Source organism: Solanum stenotomum, chromosome 12 (genome assembly GCF_019186545.1).
Source record: "Solanum stenotomum isolate F172 chromosome 12, ASM1918654v1, whole genome shotgun sequence".
Lineage (NCBI taxonomy): Eukaryota > Viridiplantae > Streptophyta > Magnoliopsida > Solanales > Solanaceae > Solanum > Solanum stenotomum.
In genome coordinates this window covers 46,335,655-46,353,409 of record NC_064293.1, presented here as the reverse complement: position 1 = coordinate 46,353,409, position 17,755 = coordinate 46,335,655, and the positions used below count along the sequence as shown (strand labels likewise).

The 17,755-nt window shown below is 35.0% G+C and overlaps 3 protein-coding genes across 5 annotated transcripts; 1 reads left to right on the top strand and 2 right to left on the bottom strand.

Moving 5' to 3' along the window:
* Window positions 1-2,832: 2,832 nt before the first annotated feature.
* LOC125847748 (NASP-related protein sim3) lies at window positions 2,833-7,198 on the bottom strand. 2 transcript variants are annotated; one of them, XM_049527429.1, is made up of 6 exons: window positions 6,839-7,198; window positions 5,718-5,965; window positions 5,099-5,299; window positions 3,807-3,897; window positions 3,384-3,654; window positions 2,833-3,307 (listed from the first exon to the last, which is right to left on the bottom strand). In XM_049527429.1, the coding sequence occupies exons 1-6, from the start codon at window positions 7,108-7,110 to the stop codon at window positions 2,975-2,977; spliced, it is 1,416 nt and encodes a 471-aa protein (XP_049383386.1). In that variant the 5' UTR covers window positions 7,111-7,198; the 3' UTR covers window positions 2,833-2,974. The 2 variants fall into 2 exon arrangements, with proteins under 2 accessions (XP_049383386.1, XP_049383387.1); XM_049527430.1 differs by having other exon boundaries at window positions 5,099-5,293.
* Window positions 7,199-10,002: 2,804 nt separating this feature from the next.
* On the top strand, window positions 10,003-10,710 carry LOC125847757 (uncharacterized). The gene has a single exon (XM_049527440.1). The coding sequence runs from the start codon at window positions 10,100-10,102 to the stop codon at window positions 10,586-10,588; it is 489 nt and encodes a 162-aa protein (XP_049383397.1). The 5' UTR covers window positions 10,003-10,099; the 3' UTR covers window positions 10,589-10,710.
* Window positions 10,711-10,810: 100 nt separating this feature from the next.
* On the bottom strand, window positions 10,811-17,050 carry LOC125847735 (wall-associated receptor kinase-like 14). Of its 2 annotated transcripts, none has more exons than XM_049527413.1 (4): window positions 16,702-17,050; window positions 15,715-16,502; window positions 12,643-12,717; window positions 10,811-12,288 (listed from the first exon to the last, which is right to left on the bottom strand). In XM_049527413.1, the coding sequence occupies exons 2-4, from the start codon at window positions 16,463-16,465 to the stop codon at window positions 11,003-11,005; spliced, it is 2,112 nt and encodes a 703-aa protein (XP_049383370.1). In that variant the 5' UTR covers window positions 16,466-16,502; window positions 16,702-17,050; the 3' UTR covers window positions 10,811-11,002. The 2 variants fall into 2 exon arrangements, with proteins under 2 accessions (XP_049383370.1, XP_049383371.1); XM_049527414.1 differs by having other exon boundaries at window positions 16,732-17,024.
* Window positions 17,051-17,755: the final 705 nt, after the last annotated feature.

Genomic DNA, 17,755 nt, shown 5'->3' with positions numbered 1-17,755 from the left:
ACCATGATTATAGCCATATTAGGTGGGCATTCTTTAATATTAAGTGACTAAATAATAGGACTATTAGTTGACATTTGTCTTTAAGGAAGATGCTCATTTGACACTCGATTGATCGAACTGGTCCCACGATGTCCAAATATTATGTCATAGCCCATGTGGTCTAGATGAAAGTAATATTAGGCCTCAGAAACTAATAATCGCTCAATATTTTTTACTCAAACTTTATATATAAATATAAAAGTAATTTTTTGTGAAACTCAAATCTTGCATAGATATTTCTTTATATATATTAGATGACTATAAATAAATAGATTACCAATGTAATAAATCAAATACTAAAATATCTAATTTGAACCTACAATTCAAAAGTGAATTTGAGAAAGAAAAATGGAGGCACAAAGACCAAACCATTACTAGCTCCTTGAGAATAATAAAGAAAAAACCCAAAAGCGGCACAAAACCCGTGATTAATTACTTATATTTATTGAATGAAAATTTACAAAACACCCTGCACAAGGTTTAAAAAGCACTCAATTCTGGAAAACGGATTTATTTTTACAACTTTGTAAGCAAATTAGAGTGGTTCGGTCAATGTGTATTGACCTCAAAATTCGCATTATTTTTATTGATTTATTACAAATGACTACTATTATAGTATTATATAATTGATTAATAATACACTATTTATTTATTGGTCTCCAGAAGCAGTTTAGTTATTACCCAACGGCATCATCGCCTCATTGAGTACCTGAAAAACAACAATTATTTTGAAATCAATCCAACATAAGCTGCTCATATTATCGATTCAAATCTAGATAGTACCCAACTGATGATGTAATCGCTCCGACTTATTTAGATTTGAGGTCTAGTTAATATTTTGTTATTTCTAATCTAAGGATTAAAAAGTACATGATAAACTGTTTCATAAGATTAATCTATTAGCACCATCCTTGATTTATTTCATTCGTCTCCAATCCAACAAATAAATCACTTTCTTGAAAATGAAGTATCTAGAGAAACGAAGAAACAAATTATAGCTTAAACTTTTGAATCGTTTTCAATAGAAATTAAGTATGAGCAAAATTGTCAAAAGCTGTAAACACTACGCAAATGTTGATGCTGGAGAATTTCCGGTTTCTTCGGATGATTATTTAAAAGTATAAAAAAAAATTTAAAAAATCTTTAGGAGAGAATTTCCACTTTCCTTTTTGGGTTGGCACTTGACATATAATGAGACCATCACAAATTAAAGGTCTACCAAATTCTAGAATAAACAAAAAAGAAAGTGGTAGTGTACTACTTTCTTATTGAAGCGTAAAAATTATTAAAAAGCAAACTTATTTATACTTGATATCTACATTAAATCATTCAAATTTATCATGGTTGAGTCGTAACATATTAATTAACTGTGGTATGATTAGATTGTACGTGAAGACATTAAGTCATATTCATTGGATTTGTGTTAGTTTAAATTCTAGATTTGTCTATATACCTGCGGTGGTGGTGGTCGGAGCACATTTGTTTTGGGTAACAGTTTCTTTGTTTTGGGTGGTGGTCTGAGAAGAGGGCATGACAACTCCAGGCCAAGGACGACAATTACAATGCTTGCCTTGTTCGATGCTACCATAGAGGGTGCTCAAATGTTTACCACACCCACCCCAGGAGTACTTCCCGCATTTTTTGCAGTCCACTCTATAACACATTTTCTCTCTTTCTTATCTCTAAACTCTTTGATCATAAGTTGTTTTTGTTTACTTTTATCCAATTCTGGACCAGTCGACTATAAAACAACTTCCATCAACTTTGGTGGTAACGACCAATCGTTAAAGTTCCTTTGATTGGTTCTTTCTGTCACGGAAAGATTCACCTACTATATTTTTCTTGCTGCATTACTTTAATTATCTTTCTAGACAAAGTTACTAGGGACTTTGGTTAGCCCTAGGATACATATTGGCATTTGGTGTTTGTCTGGTTCCATAGAGAATCCATACTATCATCAGACAAGACATGTTATATAGTACTTAGCACTAAATCATATTGCTTAAGAGCATCTTTAGGAGTATATAAACGACACACAGCAGGTTTACTTCACATGAAAGTGCGCTTAGTTTCAGAAACATTCGTACGCCTTACCTGCCAGAGGAATGTTGGATTAAATATCCTACCACTAAATTGTCTTTTATTTCCGTTACCCAAAAATATTCTCTAGGAGACAAGAATAATTGAATAAAGGATCCAGTAACATTACAACATATTATGGATAATGGTGGTGTCCAGACCAACCTATGCACTCGTCAACTAATCCATGAACTACCTACTACTCTCGACCCACCAAGCCATAGACAAACGAAAAGATCACCTAATGTCACCTCTACTGAATGTAAACTTCTGTTCAAGCAAAGATGAATAGCAAACTAAGCCTCAAAAAAAGGTCATCTTATTTTGAAGCATAATATGCCTGTTAAATGATGTGAAGAAAGAAGAAATTCTTAGTCACAGATAGCCAATGGTTTACTGGAAGAAGGTACAGATAGATGAATGACTGTTAATTTCAAAAGGTAGTGTTATAAATAAATACACAAATGTATAAAATACTTGCTACTTGCCATGATGGTTAATCAGCAGATTTTCAGCACCAATTAGCCTAGACAGTGGTTACTTGTTCAATTACTGGTCTGCCAGCACAGCTATCATTTCGTTCAAAGAAGTAATCTACTTCTGAGTCTTTACGAAGATTATATATAAAAAAAAAAAAACTTACTGCAGAAGAAACAAAGCAACACATACAGAATAGTCAACATGCATACAGGCAATTAATTTAAGGAAATAAACTGATGCCATCTGTGGCAACTGGCAACACACTTCCCAGCTAACCAACAGAGAGTGCAACAAACTAAGGTAATCCACCAATGTTGTCAATAAGCTAAATTTATATGTTAACTATAACTTAATTGAAGCAGCAACAATACATTCTTTAAGAGGCAGCGCCATCTCCATTATCTGACTGCTGCTCAGATGCAGGTTTTTTCGCTGGACTAGATTCTGTGGTTGTGTTTAGATGCACCCTCTTGACTCCTCTTCCAACTACTCCAAGATGGGTTATTCCAGCTGCACCATTTGTGTGGGCAGTGGAAACAGTTGGAGAGTCAAAACTTCCGCTAACACTGGTACCAGCACCCATCTGTGAGGAATTCACAGCTACAGAAGCATCAGCATTCTCCATACTTCTTGCTTTTGCAGACACCATTCCCAAAATATCGGAGAGGATAGATGATGGATTTGACATACACTGCTGCAAATCTTCAAGCTGCAAGTGGAAGAGTCACAATTATAAAATAAGAAAGAACTAAGACATTACTCAAAATTCATCTGGTGATACTTGCCTTCTTCTCCAATTCTGCAGAAAGATCAGTGAGCGTTTCAACTTCAGCTTCTTTAGCAGATACAGTGTCAGACTGTGATGTACTGGAAGACTGTCTCGCAATCTGATCTACATTAGTAGTAGCTAATCTTTCTGTTGATTCTGACAAAAGCTTTATTTCCTCAGTGAATCTCTGCAGCCGCGACTTGCAAGTTGAAATAGCTTTTTGGCAGTATGGTATGGCTTCCTGATATTTAGAACCAATTTCCAGGCATAAGCATATCCTGAAGTTGCTGTAATACAGTTAAGATCACATGGCAAGGAAGAGGAAGCAACAATTAAATGTTGGCACTTAAAAGAATTCATTATAAAGGCTTAACTACTTAGATGTAGGTCAGAAAACAATCCCCTTAATTTAAGATAAGTTACATGTTACTAAGGATACAGCTCAGCAATATGGCGACTGTCAGGTTCAACCAAGCGTTCCAAAATGGATAATGCCTTCAGGTAATCACTAAGGGAAGTTTCAACATCCTCTGCAAAAGGAAAAGGACAACATTTACAAATCTTATAGCATGTGAAGAAGAGAAATAAACATTTTGTTTCTACTAAAAAGGCAACTAAAGGTCCCAAATCATTTGCATTTGGTTTAATCAGTTTGTTTAGGTCATTTTTATTTCAATCATTAAATCCATTCCAGTCACCTAACATTTTCAAAAACAATTCATGAAACATGCAGCAAATAACAATCTAGAATGTGAATACAAGATTCCAACTAAAAATGCTAGCAAGTTGTTGAGCTAGATTTTAATAGGAGGAACAGGGGCTTCGTAACTCATAGTCATGTAATGTTGCTCAAATCCTCTAAAATTGTCACCACACCTATAGGCCCTCCCTTTAGAGGATCCGACATGGGTACAATGGCATTTTGGAGGATCCAAGCAACATAGGTCGTGTCCCTCTTATCTCTCAGTCGCGGCATGGAGTTCCAGCAGTGTGTCAAGCCACTAACATCACTTCTCCATCCTTGCTCACCCCAATATTTGCCTCCAACACCCCTCAATCTACCAGTCACTCCCTCATTCTCAGTCCACCTCTCAACACCGCATGTTCCACAATATCTATAACTCATTGGCGATAAAACTAGAGTTCACCTCCATTTCATATGTCTAGGTAGTCAGATTACACCCCCTCGTTTTGCACTTGTACATAAGAATTTATTTAGAACACAAACACTCTCTATCAATCTCACTCTCTTGATAATAGTGGTCCTGGGCCAACTTGTTTGCGCCTCAAGTAATTCACCCGATACTTCATACTTGCTACATCCCACCACCACAAGTATATCAGATAACTCCGTCCACCAAAACTTAGATGGGTGGACAGAAATTACCTAGCATTTTTTAGCTAGACCACACCTTTTAATGCTTTTAACAGTCATCCTTTTATCTAGTTCCCGCAGTTATTTCCATTGATTCGAACAGTTTTGAGTTAGAGAAACTATTTGCAGCTTGGGATTGCAATTCAAAACAACCAAAATGCTGGAATATAATCAACCGAGTTAGATAATTGAGATAACAACTTTAGTATCACTCCTGTTAACAGAATATATTTTAGTTAACAAGATAAAAGGTGGTTGATAGCCCCATGGACATTTCAACTTCCCATACAGAAAATAAGAGTCTGACATCACTATTCTAATTGAGGTAATGGAAGTATAGTTTAATGGAGACAAACCTCTTTCCAAGGCTACCTCGGCCAAAGCTGATAATACATCCACTTTTTCCATTGTGTCACCGGCGTGCTTTTCAGCAATTGCCCTTGCAACATCTAACAGTTTCCAGGCCAAATCCAGGTCAGTTTCGTCCTCATCACCTTCAGCCAGGTCCTCATCATCACTTTCTTCTTCATCTCCTTCATCTTTGTTTTCCGCTGCAGCTGTCCCATAACAGTGTAAGCCACAACAAGAACTATCATATCTAAAGAACTATGTTCCTCACTTCTAAAGTAATGGTCTTCGAAGAAGATCATTGCTTCATGATGAACTTTTCTTTACCCTTCTATCTGGATCGGTAATTCCACTGGGCCAAGCCATTTTTTTGTGATTACTTTGTTCCTCACTTCTAAAGTGATGGTCTTCGAAGAAGCTAATTGCTTCACCATGAGGTAATAAAGTCTTTGCTTCACATTACTATGTTGTTCAATATATTTTAACGACATATTTTGCATTGATGCTAATTTTGCTAATTAATTAGCAAACTCTTCAATTCAGTTATTATGTTTTGAGAGGATGTCACTAATAGAAAGCACGAGTAATGTTAAAAATCAAATGAGAATATAATGCAAGGAATCTAACCATCATCCTCTACTTTTTCCTTTCCATTCGAACTTCCACCTGGTTCAGCAGTACTTGAGATAGAAGACTCACAACTAACAACACTTTTAACAGAGCCATCTCTATTAGAATCTTGTTGAGACCCACTGTCTTTTTTTGGCAAAGAAACCAAAGGATCGGCCTCATCCTGAGCTTTGTACAACAAAGCACACCCATATTTATAATATGCATTGATACATTCAGGAGCAAGTTCACCAAAATGTGCGACCCTGAAAATTTTGCAAAACAAGTCCATGTGAAACGAGAATTACTAGAAATGGCATAATTACATACAAAGCTAACATATAGGGAGAGAAAAACTCTAAAACTACGCATACTGTATGACACCAAGAACAACAATGCCCTTGAAAAACTTTTGAAATATTCTCTTTATAGTTTATACCCACACATTCATGTAACAATGAAAGTTAAATTCAAGTAAACCAACAGTATTGCAATTGCAACAGAAGAAAGAAAATGAAGGTGCATATTGTGCAGTGACATGGATAGTAAGTCCAATTTCAATTGGTCAACTGAACAGCTAGGAAACAGTTGTTCATCCTGTCTTTAGCTATAGAAGAATGCACCAGCAAAAGCCAAGAGTCCAGGAGGGCTTGTAAATCTCAACCCTATACTTCACGTCTGCAACTCAATCATTCCCAAATGGAAAGGATTTGAACAGCACCACCAAAAAAATGTTGTTTTTTTTTCGTTTTTGCACAGTGAGATTTCATAAGATAAGTAAAGTAAATACATGAAGAAATTAATCATCTGATAATCACTCTCAGAGTCTGTACTGTATCTGTGTATTAGTCTCATGTTAACGAGATATTCTGCACATCAAAACTAAACCACAAAAAAATTCCAAAATCACTTGAAGATGGACCGCTCAACCACCCGGAGTACATTAAACCCTAAACCCTCGTATCTTTACCGCTTTACTACCAAAGCCTCCTAAAGATCTCCTTTTTTTTTACATTTCCATCAACAATTAAGTCGAAAGAATCTAATCAAACAGTTTCGAACAAAAGAAAACAAGCAAACAGTTAAATATCCTTGTTATTAAAAAGAAAAGTGAGGAAATGAAACAGGTAAACCCTAACCGGATTTCCAGGGCACGGCTATAGCATTCTACAGCCTCTGCATAATCTCCATCTTTAGATGCCTTGGAGCCTTTCACCGTTAACTCATCGGCGTACTCCAGAGATTTTTCACGGTTACCATCAGAAGTAACCACAGAACTCTCAGCAGTATTATTGTTGTTGCAAGTTGATTCTGTGCCTCCCTGAACACCAGATTCGATTGTGGCGTTCACCGAGTTCTGGTTTTGCTCCGCGGTAGGGCTTGTTACTGAAATTGCTGCTTCCTCAGCCATCGTCTCTTTGATTAGAAATTGCTACTCTGAGCGGAAAATTTATAAGCCCTTGATTTTCCCTCACTTTTGAACCCCAAAAACAACCCGTATGGCGCAAAAACGTATAAATTTCATGTTTAGAAAAAACGACGCCGTTTTGATGTGAGTGACCGAGGCTCCCAAATTGTTTTTTATCATTTAAAACCTCCCAATTTGTATGCACTCTCGTTTGATCAATTGACAAATTAAATCAAATTGAATTGATTATGTATTTCGAATTTTCGATGGATCAGCATGTACACTCTCAGTGGTAATCTTAATTAATCATGATAGATGATAAATTAAGATAATACATAGTACTAATTAATTAATTAAGTTTATATAAATGACAAATCTTATGTATTTTATTGTTTTGATAAGTATATTGAGTAAAGATAAATATTCATTTCTATCTAGTGAATAGTTAAAGTGTACATTCTAAATTACTTTTTTCCGTTGTTCATTAGTTCAATTCACGCTAAGAATGATTTATGAGATGCAATTAATTTTTTTTTTTGTTAAAACTTTTTTAAAAAATCACTCTAGAAATAATGAATGTAACAATTTTGGAACTATTGATGTTGGCAAGTTGCAATTACACCATTTAAGTGTGGTACTGAATACTGATATACATCACAATACCATGTATATTCATATTTTTTTCAAATTATAAATTTTTCCATATCAAGTTTGCAATCTAAGATTAACTTTTGAATGTATATGAACTTTTGCCCCTTCAGGAAAGCCCAACAATGGAGGAAAATGGATTTTATGTTCTTTCTTTTTTTTAAGTAAAGATAAAGCACTTCATTAAAAATTTAAAGGAGTATAAGGAATAATGGTCGATGGCCAACGCAAACCCACAGGGTCTAAGTTACACAAAAAAGTAGCTACTTATATTGGTAAATCTATGCTAGTTAAAAAGACATAAAAACTATTTGGACGTCTTAGAGGAGAAGTTGCAGCTAGTACGAGTTTTTTAGTAGCTTCAATTTGTTAGTCAGGTGCAAGTGTCGTTTGAAGAAAATGAGGTGATTGACAATTAAAGTTAATTTAGCAAGCTTGTTCGCAGCAACGCTACTAACTTTCTTGTACAAGTGCACTATGCTTGAGTTAGTGAGTTGATGGAGCATCCACGGGCAATCTTGTATAATGTGAGCATATGATAAAATGGAAGAGTGTAAAAGGTCAATCACTTGAGTAACATCAAGCTCAATGATTAAAGGTTGTAAATTGTGAATTGTGTAGTAAGGCAAGTTTAAGGCCATTGTAAAAGGGTCAATTATTCAACCACTAAACTGCCAGTAACATAAATGGAATTTGTGATGCCTAGAACCCAGTTGCCTGCATGATCACGAATAACCCCACCTAGGCCTCCCTTACCACAGATTATATCAAACACCCCATCAATATTTAACTTATATAAGTTGTGTTTCGAGGGCAGTTAAGTAATCCAGATAAGCGTACGAACAAGTTTAGTTTTTGTCTTATGTCCTGGAAAATTTCATTATATGAACTATGATTGCTTTGTGATCAGGAATTGAAAGTATTGTTAAAAAAATTGTTATTATAATTTTTTTCATAGCGCAAAATTCAAAACCAAGCAACATATCAGGAGGAATGTTAGGAAATATAATATGGAATCACACGAATCAGAATAGGTATCCAAGTGAGAGAAGATGTGTTCTAGATATTTATGAACAAGATGATCGAGTGAAATAACATCACCGTAATGAGAAAGCGAGTCACAATCTTCTCATTCTTATTCTTATTTTTAGTATAGTTTATATTCTATCACTTAATCGAACTTTATAGATTTAGCTAAAAATGAAAAAAAAAACTTACCGATCATAATTCACTTGTTTTTACCTAAAAAAAATTTGTAAATTAAACGGTTACCACAAAATAATAATTTCAATCAAATAAGTCGAAAAAGACTAATAAAATTTAAGATAGTCCATATATTATGCTCTTTTCGTCACATTTATGTGACATCCTTTCCTTTTTAGTCTGTCTCAAAAAATGTGATCTTACTATAATTAGAAACAATTTAATTTTAAAAGATCTATTTTATTCTTAATAAAACAATTTTCAATGACGCAAACATATAAGAATTGTTTTAGACCATAAGTTTAATTTTTTTTCTTAAACATAGTGCCAAATCAAATGATGCAACATAAAATAGGTCATAACTAGTTACTACTATGTTATATTGTGTTATATATTTGGAGATGCGGAAATTTGTGTTCTGCATATAATCACTTAGGGGTATGCATTCGATTTGATTTTGTACTATTCAATTTAGATTTTTCAATTTTTGATTTCGAAGAAGTGTAACCCTATTTGAACCAAAATAAATTTGGTTCGATTTGGTTTTTTTTTTTGGGTTTGTTTTTTCAATTTGGTTATTCAGTTATACAATAATTAGAAACATAATCAAAGTTATATTTGCAATTTGAATATATAAGTAAAACGAAAAACATAATATTTAAGAGTATATCAATTATATATGTCCAAATATAAAATATAAACTAAATCATAATGAAAGACAATAACACACTCTCTAATTCAGTTTTTTCTGTTTTTAATTTTCTAAATCCGAAACAAACCAAAAAAATCAAACAAAGTAAATTATTAATCCAAAACCAAATCAAGAAACCAATCAAAATTAAAATTTGATTTAATTTTTCAATTTAATCCAAATAATGCACACCTTCTAAATTACTATAAAAAATATATTTAAAAGAAGTACAAATGAAAAATAATAATTAGAAGTTATAAAAGAAGCCAATAACATATACTACTAGTATTTATTTATTTTTAATTTTCTGGCTCGAGTTTTAGGAGTAATTTATTTGTATTTTCTCTTGTCCGTTCAAAAAATATCAGTCCACACACTTGTTTGTGATTGTGGTGTCAAGGGAGTTGTGCAAACTGCAAACCTCATTTTGATTGCACAGAGAGCAAATCTATGGCTTCCACCACTACTTCACTTACAGTAAGGACTTTCCCATCTCGTTGTGTGCTAAATGCAAACACAAATCCTCCTACCAAACAGGCGGCGGCGGCTCTCCCGGGGCGGAGGCAGTTGATCTCTCTGGTGACGGCGACAACGGTACTGAAAGCGCTGGATATGCCGTCCAAGGCTGCGGACATTGGCCTCTTCGGACTGAGAAAGAAGCTTACGAAAGTAGAAGAGGAGGCAGAAGAATTAGTGAAGGAGGGATTTGAGGCGGCAGACAAGGGAATCGCAGCGGCAGAGAAGGGAATTGAAGCGGCGGAGAAAGGATTAGTGACGGCTGAGAAGGGGATTGAAGCAGCGGAGGAGAAGATCGAGAGTACAGTGAGTTTCGGTGGGTTGGCGCAAGCTGGAGCGGTGGCCGGAGCTGAATTTGTTGGAGTTTTGGTTGCCGGAGCTGTTGTTAATGGTATTTTAGGACCTGAACCTCAAAAATCTTGAAAAGATTCTTGCTTTTCATTGTTGTTATTTGCAAATTAAATTTGCTAAATTCAAAGCATGGGCATTTCTATTAGTGTAACAATTAATCCTGTTATATAATATGTCTTTATAAATTATTTAACTCAAATTCTTGAAGATGATGTATGATGTAGGATTACACTTGTTGTAAATAACAGAAAAATAACGAACACAAATGCGCAAGGACGATTCAAATTCATGGCATTGCAAATACTATTTCACATTCTTCATGATGTATAATTCTGCGTATGAAGCAATAAAATTTCGATACAAAGAGAAGTGCTCTAATACTCTTTGATATTATCACTAGATTAGAAGGCAAGAAAAGGTGGTAATAGATTACAGGTGATCCCCCTCAATTTTCTACCTAGAGCAAACTTCTTTTATTTCAAGTCATCATCGACCAGAATTACCTAATAATCGGTTAGTTGAAGGGGGACTCTCTTCACTAAACCAAGGATCCTGCACAGAAACAGGGGAACTGTCTTTTATTTCCTCCATGATTGCCAGTGAACTCGCTATCTTCTGCGGAACAATCAACCTCCTACTCCCTACTCCTTTCTTAGTTGTTGTACTACGAAAAGATGTCTCACTCATACTACGGGGAGATGAGCAAGAGGAATTCACTGATGATGTCATGCATACATTGTCCTCCAATGATGCCCAACTGCTGAGCCTGACCTGTTCTAGCTCATCTGCCACTTCTGTCATTGAAGGCCTCATATCCTTGTGAAATGCAAGGCATCTGAAAGCAAGCTCTGCAACTCTATGAACTGATGATAGAGTCCATGCATCTCTGTGTGGCTCGAGAAATGGATCGATAATCTCATCCACACGACCCTTACCTATTCTGTCTATTGCCAGTGCAGCCAAATTAATCTCACTGTGTGATCTAGAGAAATCAACCACTTTCATTGCTGTGATGATTTCTACAAGAACCACCCCGAAGCTGTACACATCACTCTTATCGGAAAGATGGTAATTCTGATGGTACTGAGGATCCACATAACCTGGAGTACCTTGTGGTGCTGTAGAAATGTGGGAATCATCTGTCATGCCAAATCTGGAAAGACCAAAGTCTGCAACCTTTGAGTTGAAGTTGTAATCCAATAGTATGTTACTTGATTTGATATCCCTGTGGTATATTGGTGGATTCATTGCTGAGTGAAGGTGAGCAATTGCATGAGCAGTTTCTGTTGCGATAGTGAGACGTATTGTCCATGGAAGTCCTGAACCCCTTTCTCTCTGTAGATGCTGAGCTACAGTTCCGTTGGGCATAAATTCATAAACAAGAATCTGTTCACCATTTTCTATACAACAACCTAAGAGGCGGACTAAGTTTGGATGACTTACAGAAGACAAAAGCTTAACCTCATTCATTACTTGTTCAACACCATCCGGATCTCGGTGTCTTAGTTTCTTAATTGCAACCCATTCATCACTGTGGAGCTTTCCAGCATAAACTGTGCCATAAGCCCCTATTCCCAGCCTCTGTTTCTCAGAGAAACTATTTGTTGCCCTCTCAATTTCTTTGTATTGAAATACATGAACACTGTTGCTGCCTGCAGCTTCAGAGAGAAGGCGTCTTGCGCTCATTCTTTTCTTGAGAGATGTAGAACGTCTTCGAATGCAGTAGCAAAGAACAGCTAAAGCAGCCATTAAACCAGCTCCAGCAATAATCCCTGTAGGTGGTCGAAATTTCATTAAACCAGGAAGAGATCAAACTCACTAGTTATATTAAATCAAACGTCTGTAAAGGTAAGCAGGCTCGGAAGTTTACTGATGACTGATCAGTCAGCAACTCTTTTGCAAAATCTCGTACATATGAAGAACACAAAACCAATCTGTGATGGCTTGCAAGCTCGTTTATGGAAAACTAAAGAGTGCGCATTTGGTAATTGAGTTGTTGCCAAATTGAAACAGAGGAGCAGGAGATGCAGAATTGAACACTAGTGCATTAAACGAGTTGAGAAGTAATGGTTACTCTTTACCAACATTTTCTGAACAAGTTAACCAAAAAAAAGAAAGAAATATACCTCCAACGAGGACACCAATTCTGGTAGTTCCACCACATCGGCCAGAGAGGTATCTGGAAGGATTGCATCTTGAAACTGATTTGAGAGACAAATATAAAGAAGTTAGTATAAAGACGACATACTGAAGATAATCGTAGAGAAAGAGGTGGAAGGAAGGAGCATATGGCAAAGTATCTTAGAACATCGTTAGAATGAAAATGTATGCCCTCCCAGAGTTGATTGAATATATAGATAAAGTATCTTAAAACATCGTCAGAATGAAAATGTTTGCCCGCCCAGAGTCATGAAGCAATCACATGATCAACAAATGAAACCAATTCACTGAAAACGTGCTAGTCAGTTAAGTTTTAAATCTCCAAAGTCAAGATGTTGTCTTAACAGATAGTTTCCTGGACATGGAATGTACTGGTAAAAATGAAGATGAATCAGTTTCAACTTTCATCCCTTCAAATTATGCCATTGATTCAGGTGAAGTACTAAGTTGTTTAAAATTAAACTGGCATAATAATAGGCCGTCTCATTACACGTTTAGTTTAAGACGGGGCATTGATTCCAGATCCTTTTATCATAACGCTTACTCAATAATAAAATATGAAATTATTCAACAATCCAGGTCTTGTTCATCCTCTGACTTTCACCCGTTCAAACATGTGGACATCCAGTGACCATGTGCTGTCCCCTTCAAAATAAACTTAAAAGGCAAGAAAATCATTGAAATCTGTTGACCTGGCGATTGTCCAATTGATAATCTACGGAATAGAGTAATTCAAACCTCATCATCAATCGCATTCACCATCTTCGAGTCAGAGAACAAACAAGTAAATGCTTCTTTATTTTTATTTTTTTAAAAGTAAGATCTTTGAACGTGTCATGTAATATGCAATTGGGTAAGATAAGTAATTGAAGTGTTCAACTCTTCAAGACAAGCAAATTCATTTGAGAGCTCAATTCAACAAAATTCCGGCTATCGTGCTCAAACTTGTCATTTTGATAAGTTACATTACCACCGCGAATAGGCAGTCTCATAAAGACTCAGATCCTTCTTCATCTTATTAAGAAAGACCAGACATGGCACATTGGTGACTGGTGATAGGAAATATCATTGTACCGACAACTACTTTATAACAATGTTACAAAGTCAACACTCTTCCTTTCTTGTCTATGGAAGAAAGAATGACACATCTTGAAAAAAAGAACTGATATTAGAATCCCCATATTAATGCTAACAACATTATTTTATATCCACAAAAATGTGCATTTAAAATCACAAACTTCTTAAAATGCTTCTTATGGAATCAAATATCTTCACAAGAATAATATTATTTGTCTTGGGTCCATGTGCAGGAGCTAGGAAGAAGAAAGGAAAGTGGAAGGTACTGTGAGTAATACCTAAAAGCCTAATACGCGGAAATGGTGGCAGGCTGAAGTTAGGAACCTAGTGAGGAAAAAGTTAGTGAGCCCAAGTCCCAATGTCCCACATGACCAAAAAAAAAGTGATCAAGGGTATGTTTAGTACCAAGCAAATTATTTTTCATATTATATCTTTTTATCAGAGGTTAAATTGATCATCAGAAGAAGAATTAGGCCAAAAATTAAGATACATTTTGGAAAAATCAAACTTCCATCGAAGTATTTATGTACTCCATTCTTCCACCAATAGTTCTTTACTACTCTAAAAATAGTTGTCTAACAATACTTATTCAATTTAGAAAATTAAGAGATAATTTACCTTCTGAATCAATTTTACCCTTGCAATTAAATATTATTTATCATGTAACACATTTTTCAAAATAATAAATTTAATAAAGTCAAAGGTTAATATAGTAATATTACCTCTATTATTTATTATTTCTTAAGGGATGTATCAAATCAACAGTGAACAACTATTGTTGGACTTATAATCTAAACTAATATGTAGGGTAATGGGAATGGAAACTATGGGTGAATATGAAAGGGTGAGGAGAACACAGTAGACTAGAATGTCATTTTTAAAGAAATTTATTTTTTCCAATTTTTTTTGATGGAATGTGAAAAAGTTAAATATACATTTGTTAAAGGAAGTTTGAGTTTGAAAACTCAATTATTTTTAGCTTTTATATTTTTGCATCATATAAACATTCTCATTGGTAATGATCATAAAATATCTATTTTCTTCATACTTATTACTAGAATTTCATTACTTTATTAGGAATGATAAGATAAAGCTGAACCCTCATGATTGTTTGTAAGTAGGATTTTTTATCTTTTAATAAAAACTCGCTAAAGACTATAAATTCGAGTAACAAAAGAATATCAACACAACCCAAGTCGCATGAGGAGGTCATATAGGAGACATTCAACAGTCGACAGCTTAGAACCCAAATTCGACCATATCAAAATCAAGAGAAGGCTTTATTGACTACACCAGCCGCATATGCAGTGCTCTTTTAAGTTTTAACACAACTTGTGGAATATTTGGATTTCCTAAATAACTTAATCACACTAAAATATCATTAGTTTAATCATAGTCAATTCATGTAAATCTCCATTGAAATTAACAACAGCCCTTCTTCGTGGCGTGTTGCTACTGGTCAAACCAAATATAAAAACTACTGGTCATCTTATCATCTCTCACGTCACTTTTTGCCCATAGTCAAACAATAATTAGGCCATCTAGCAATTAACTTTGAATTTTACCCCTAATATAATATAAACGTTGTCTCTATTGAATAGCCATATACCAAATTAAGTAGACATTTTGAGTTCAACGGCATTTCCATTAATGATATATCTCCAAGTACTAAAATTTAAAATATCTACCAATACGTGTAGATGGAACTCTTGAGTTCAATTGAAATTAATATCATTGAAACGAAATATATGTGATGTAGAATAAAACTAAGATTTTATTGAATTTTGAACATCAAATTTAACATCTCCATTTTGAACTTCCCATCTCTTTTTTTTAATATATATATATAATAAATTATCTCTAACATTTAAATTAAGATGATCCACACAATTCAACAACATGGAGGTGAATAATGTTGCAGATTAACTATTTTAACACTTGAAAAAAAAAAATGAACTAACCTTTACGGCACCCATCACCGTCGCGGAAGCCATCACCGACGAATCCATCTTTACACCGGCATCGGAAACCTTTTCGGTTCCCCGGAAGAGAAACGTTGGTACAATTTGCATCGTCATGACATGCACATTCCCCTTCCAATCCCCACGCTAATTCCATCGTCTGAAACTCCAGGAACATGGCAGAACTCTTCATTGTATCATTATCCATACCAATCAAGATGGACGAAACCACAGTTCCACACCCTGTATTCTTCAGTTTCTGGTAATCTAAATAATCCGCCCTCGCCTCTGAATAACAACTGACATTCTCTTTCTTCGAATCACATGACTGTATATTCAAACGCGTGCTTAAAATTTCCGATGGTATGGTACACTCACTCCTCGGGACTTTACAATTGTGTAGAAGCAGTCCATTTCTCCAAGTCATACCAAAGTTGGTTCGATCAAATTTCTGTAGATCCTCAATCGGACGGCTGCAATTCATCGGGAAGTTCACCGTCAGAGTCTCTGAAGTCACATTCTGTATTATATATTCCCCAATTCTGATTTCTCCACTACTTTCAGTACAATCTAAACGAATCCCACAACCCTCTGAGAACCCAAATGGATAAGAAACACGCGGACCATTAGAACCAGCAGCTCCACAGTACTGATTGCACTTAGTTGAATTAGTAGCCTCAACTGACGATGATAACCAACCCAATAAAATTGAGAAAACGAATCTAATAATAACGATCTGATGAAAACCCATGGCTCGAAATTGAATCAAAGAGAACAATCATCTGCTTCTGCAAAGAGAAAATTAAAATAAGTGATAGCTAATTTACCCATGAAAAAGGGAAAAAAAAGTAGAAGAGTTTGACTTGTTGAAGACCATTTATTGAGGAAATTAAGGGGGTGCAGTTGATGTTGGTGGGGAGTTCATTGCTTGTTAATAAATGCTATTTTCTTAATTCCATAGAAGGGAAAGTAGAGAGTAAAGAGTACCGTGGACTGGTTTCATGTATTAATGTCTACCTTAGCTTTTACTTCTCTCTCTTCCTTCGTCTGCAACTTTTCCTTTCTTTGATTGGAAGCAAATAGTAGCAATTTAAGAGTCCAAAATTTGAAATATCTTAACTCCAAAAACTGGATTTCCTAACAATGAAGCTATCAAATAGTAATCGGAGATACAAACAAGGAAGGAAGACTTTAAAATACAGCGGGGAAGAAGCTTCTTTTACGCACACGCAGCGCATATCCATTGACAACTTTCGTATTTATACATTTTAAAATGAATTATAATGCGCCCTCTGCAAATTGGTGCCTTTCTCACTTTCCACATCTACTGTCCATTACATTTTCCATTTTTTTTAAAATAAAGGTACTTAATATTTAATAATATGATCATAAGAGTATTTATTTAAATTATTTCTTATCTCCCTCCTTAAATATCATACTGTTAATTTGGATTGGAGCATAGTTAATAATTTGAACCCCAATGACATTTGTCGTATGTTTTTACTTTTCTTTTTTACATAGCATCAAGTGTATTTAGACGGTAATAAATTAGCGTTAATATTAATGAACTAGATTTAAATAATGATAATAAGCTAATGAATTGTCCTTTTGAAAGCATGACGTTTGATGACTCTGATCATAAAGGTTAATAAAATTCAAACTCGTGGCATTGTAAACTTAAATTATGAATATTTGGCCGCTAACTTATTCCGCTAGAAGCATATGTCCTAATTTTAATTTAAGTCATTAAGGTGTCGGTTTGAGGCAAAGGCAAATGAAATTGATGCAAATTATAAAATTGGATCTTAAAAAGGAGAAAAAGGAAAACAAAAAAGAGAATCATTTGAGAAAGTACAAATTGAACGCGCAAAGGCAGCTAGGCGGCGAGCCAATTGCCTATTTGCCATCGTGCTTGTAGGTCTTGACTTTGATAAATATGGTTAAGCTGTGGGACTTATTGATTTTTACGTTTCGTCTTTTAGAGGCAGTTTATAAATATTTATAATAAATTAAGTTAATTTGAATTTTCAAAATATAGATA

Coding starts and splice junctions, on each gene's coding strand:
- LOC125847748 (XM_049527429.1), bottom strand. CDS start 7,110: ATGGCTGAGGAAGCAGCAATTTCAGTAACAAGCCCTACCGCGGAGCAA. Junction 5,300..5,717: donor GGAAAAAGTAGAGGATGATG/GTTAGATTCCTT, acceptor GTTATGGGACAG/CTGCAGCGGAAAACAAAGAT. Junction 3,308..3,383: donor CTGCAGAATTGGAGAAGAAG/GCAAGTATCACC, acceptor TTCCACTTGCAG/CTTGAAGATTTGCAGCAGTG.
- LOC125847735 (XM_049527413.1), bottom strand. CDS start 16,465: ATGGGTTTTCATCAGATCGTTATTATTAGATTCGTTTTCTCAATTTTA. Junction 12,718..15,714: donor CGGTGATGGGTGCCGTAAAG/GTTAGTTCATTT, acceptor CTCTCAAATCAG/TTTCAAGATGCAATCCTTCC. Junction 12,289..12,642: donor AATTGGTGTCCTCGTTGGAG/GTATATTTCTTT, acceptor GACCACCTACAG/GGATTATTGCTGGAGCTGGT.
- LOC125847757 (XM_049527440.1), top strand. CDS start 10,100: ATGGCTTCCACCACTACTTCACTTACAGTAAGGACTTTCCCATCTCGT.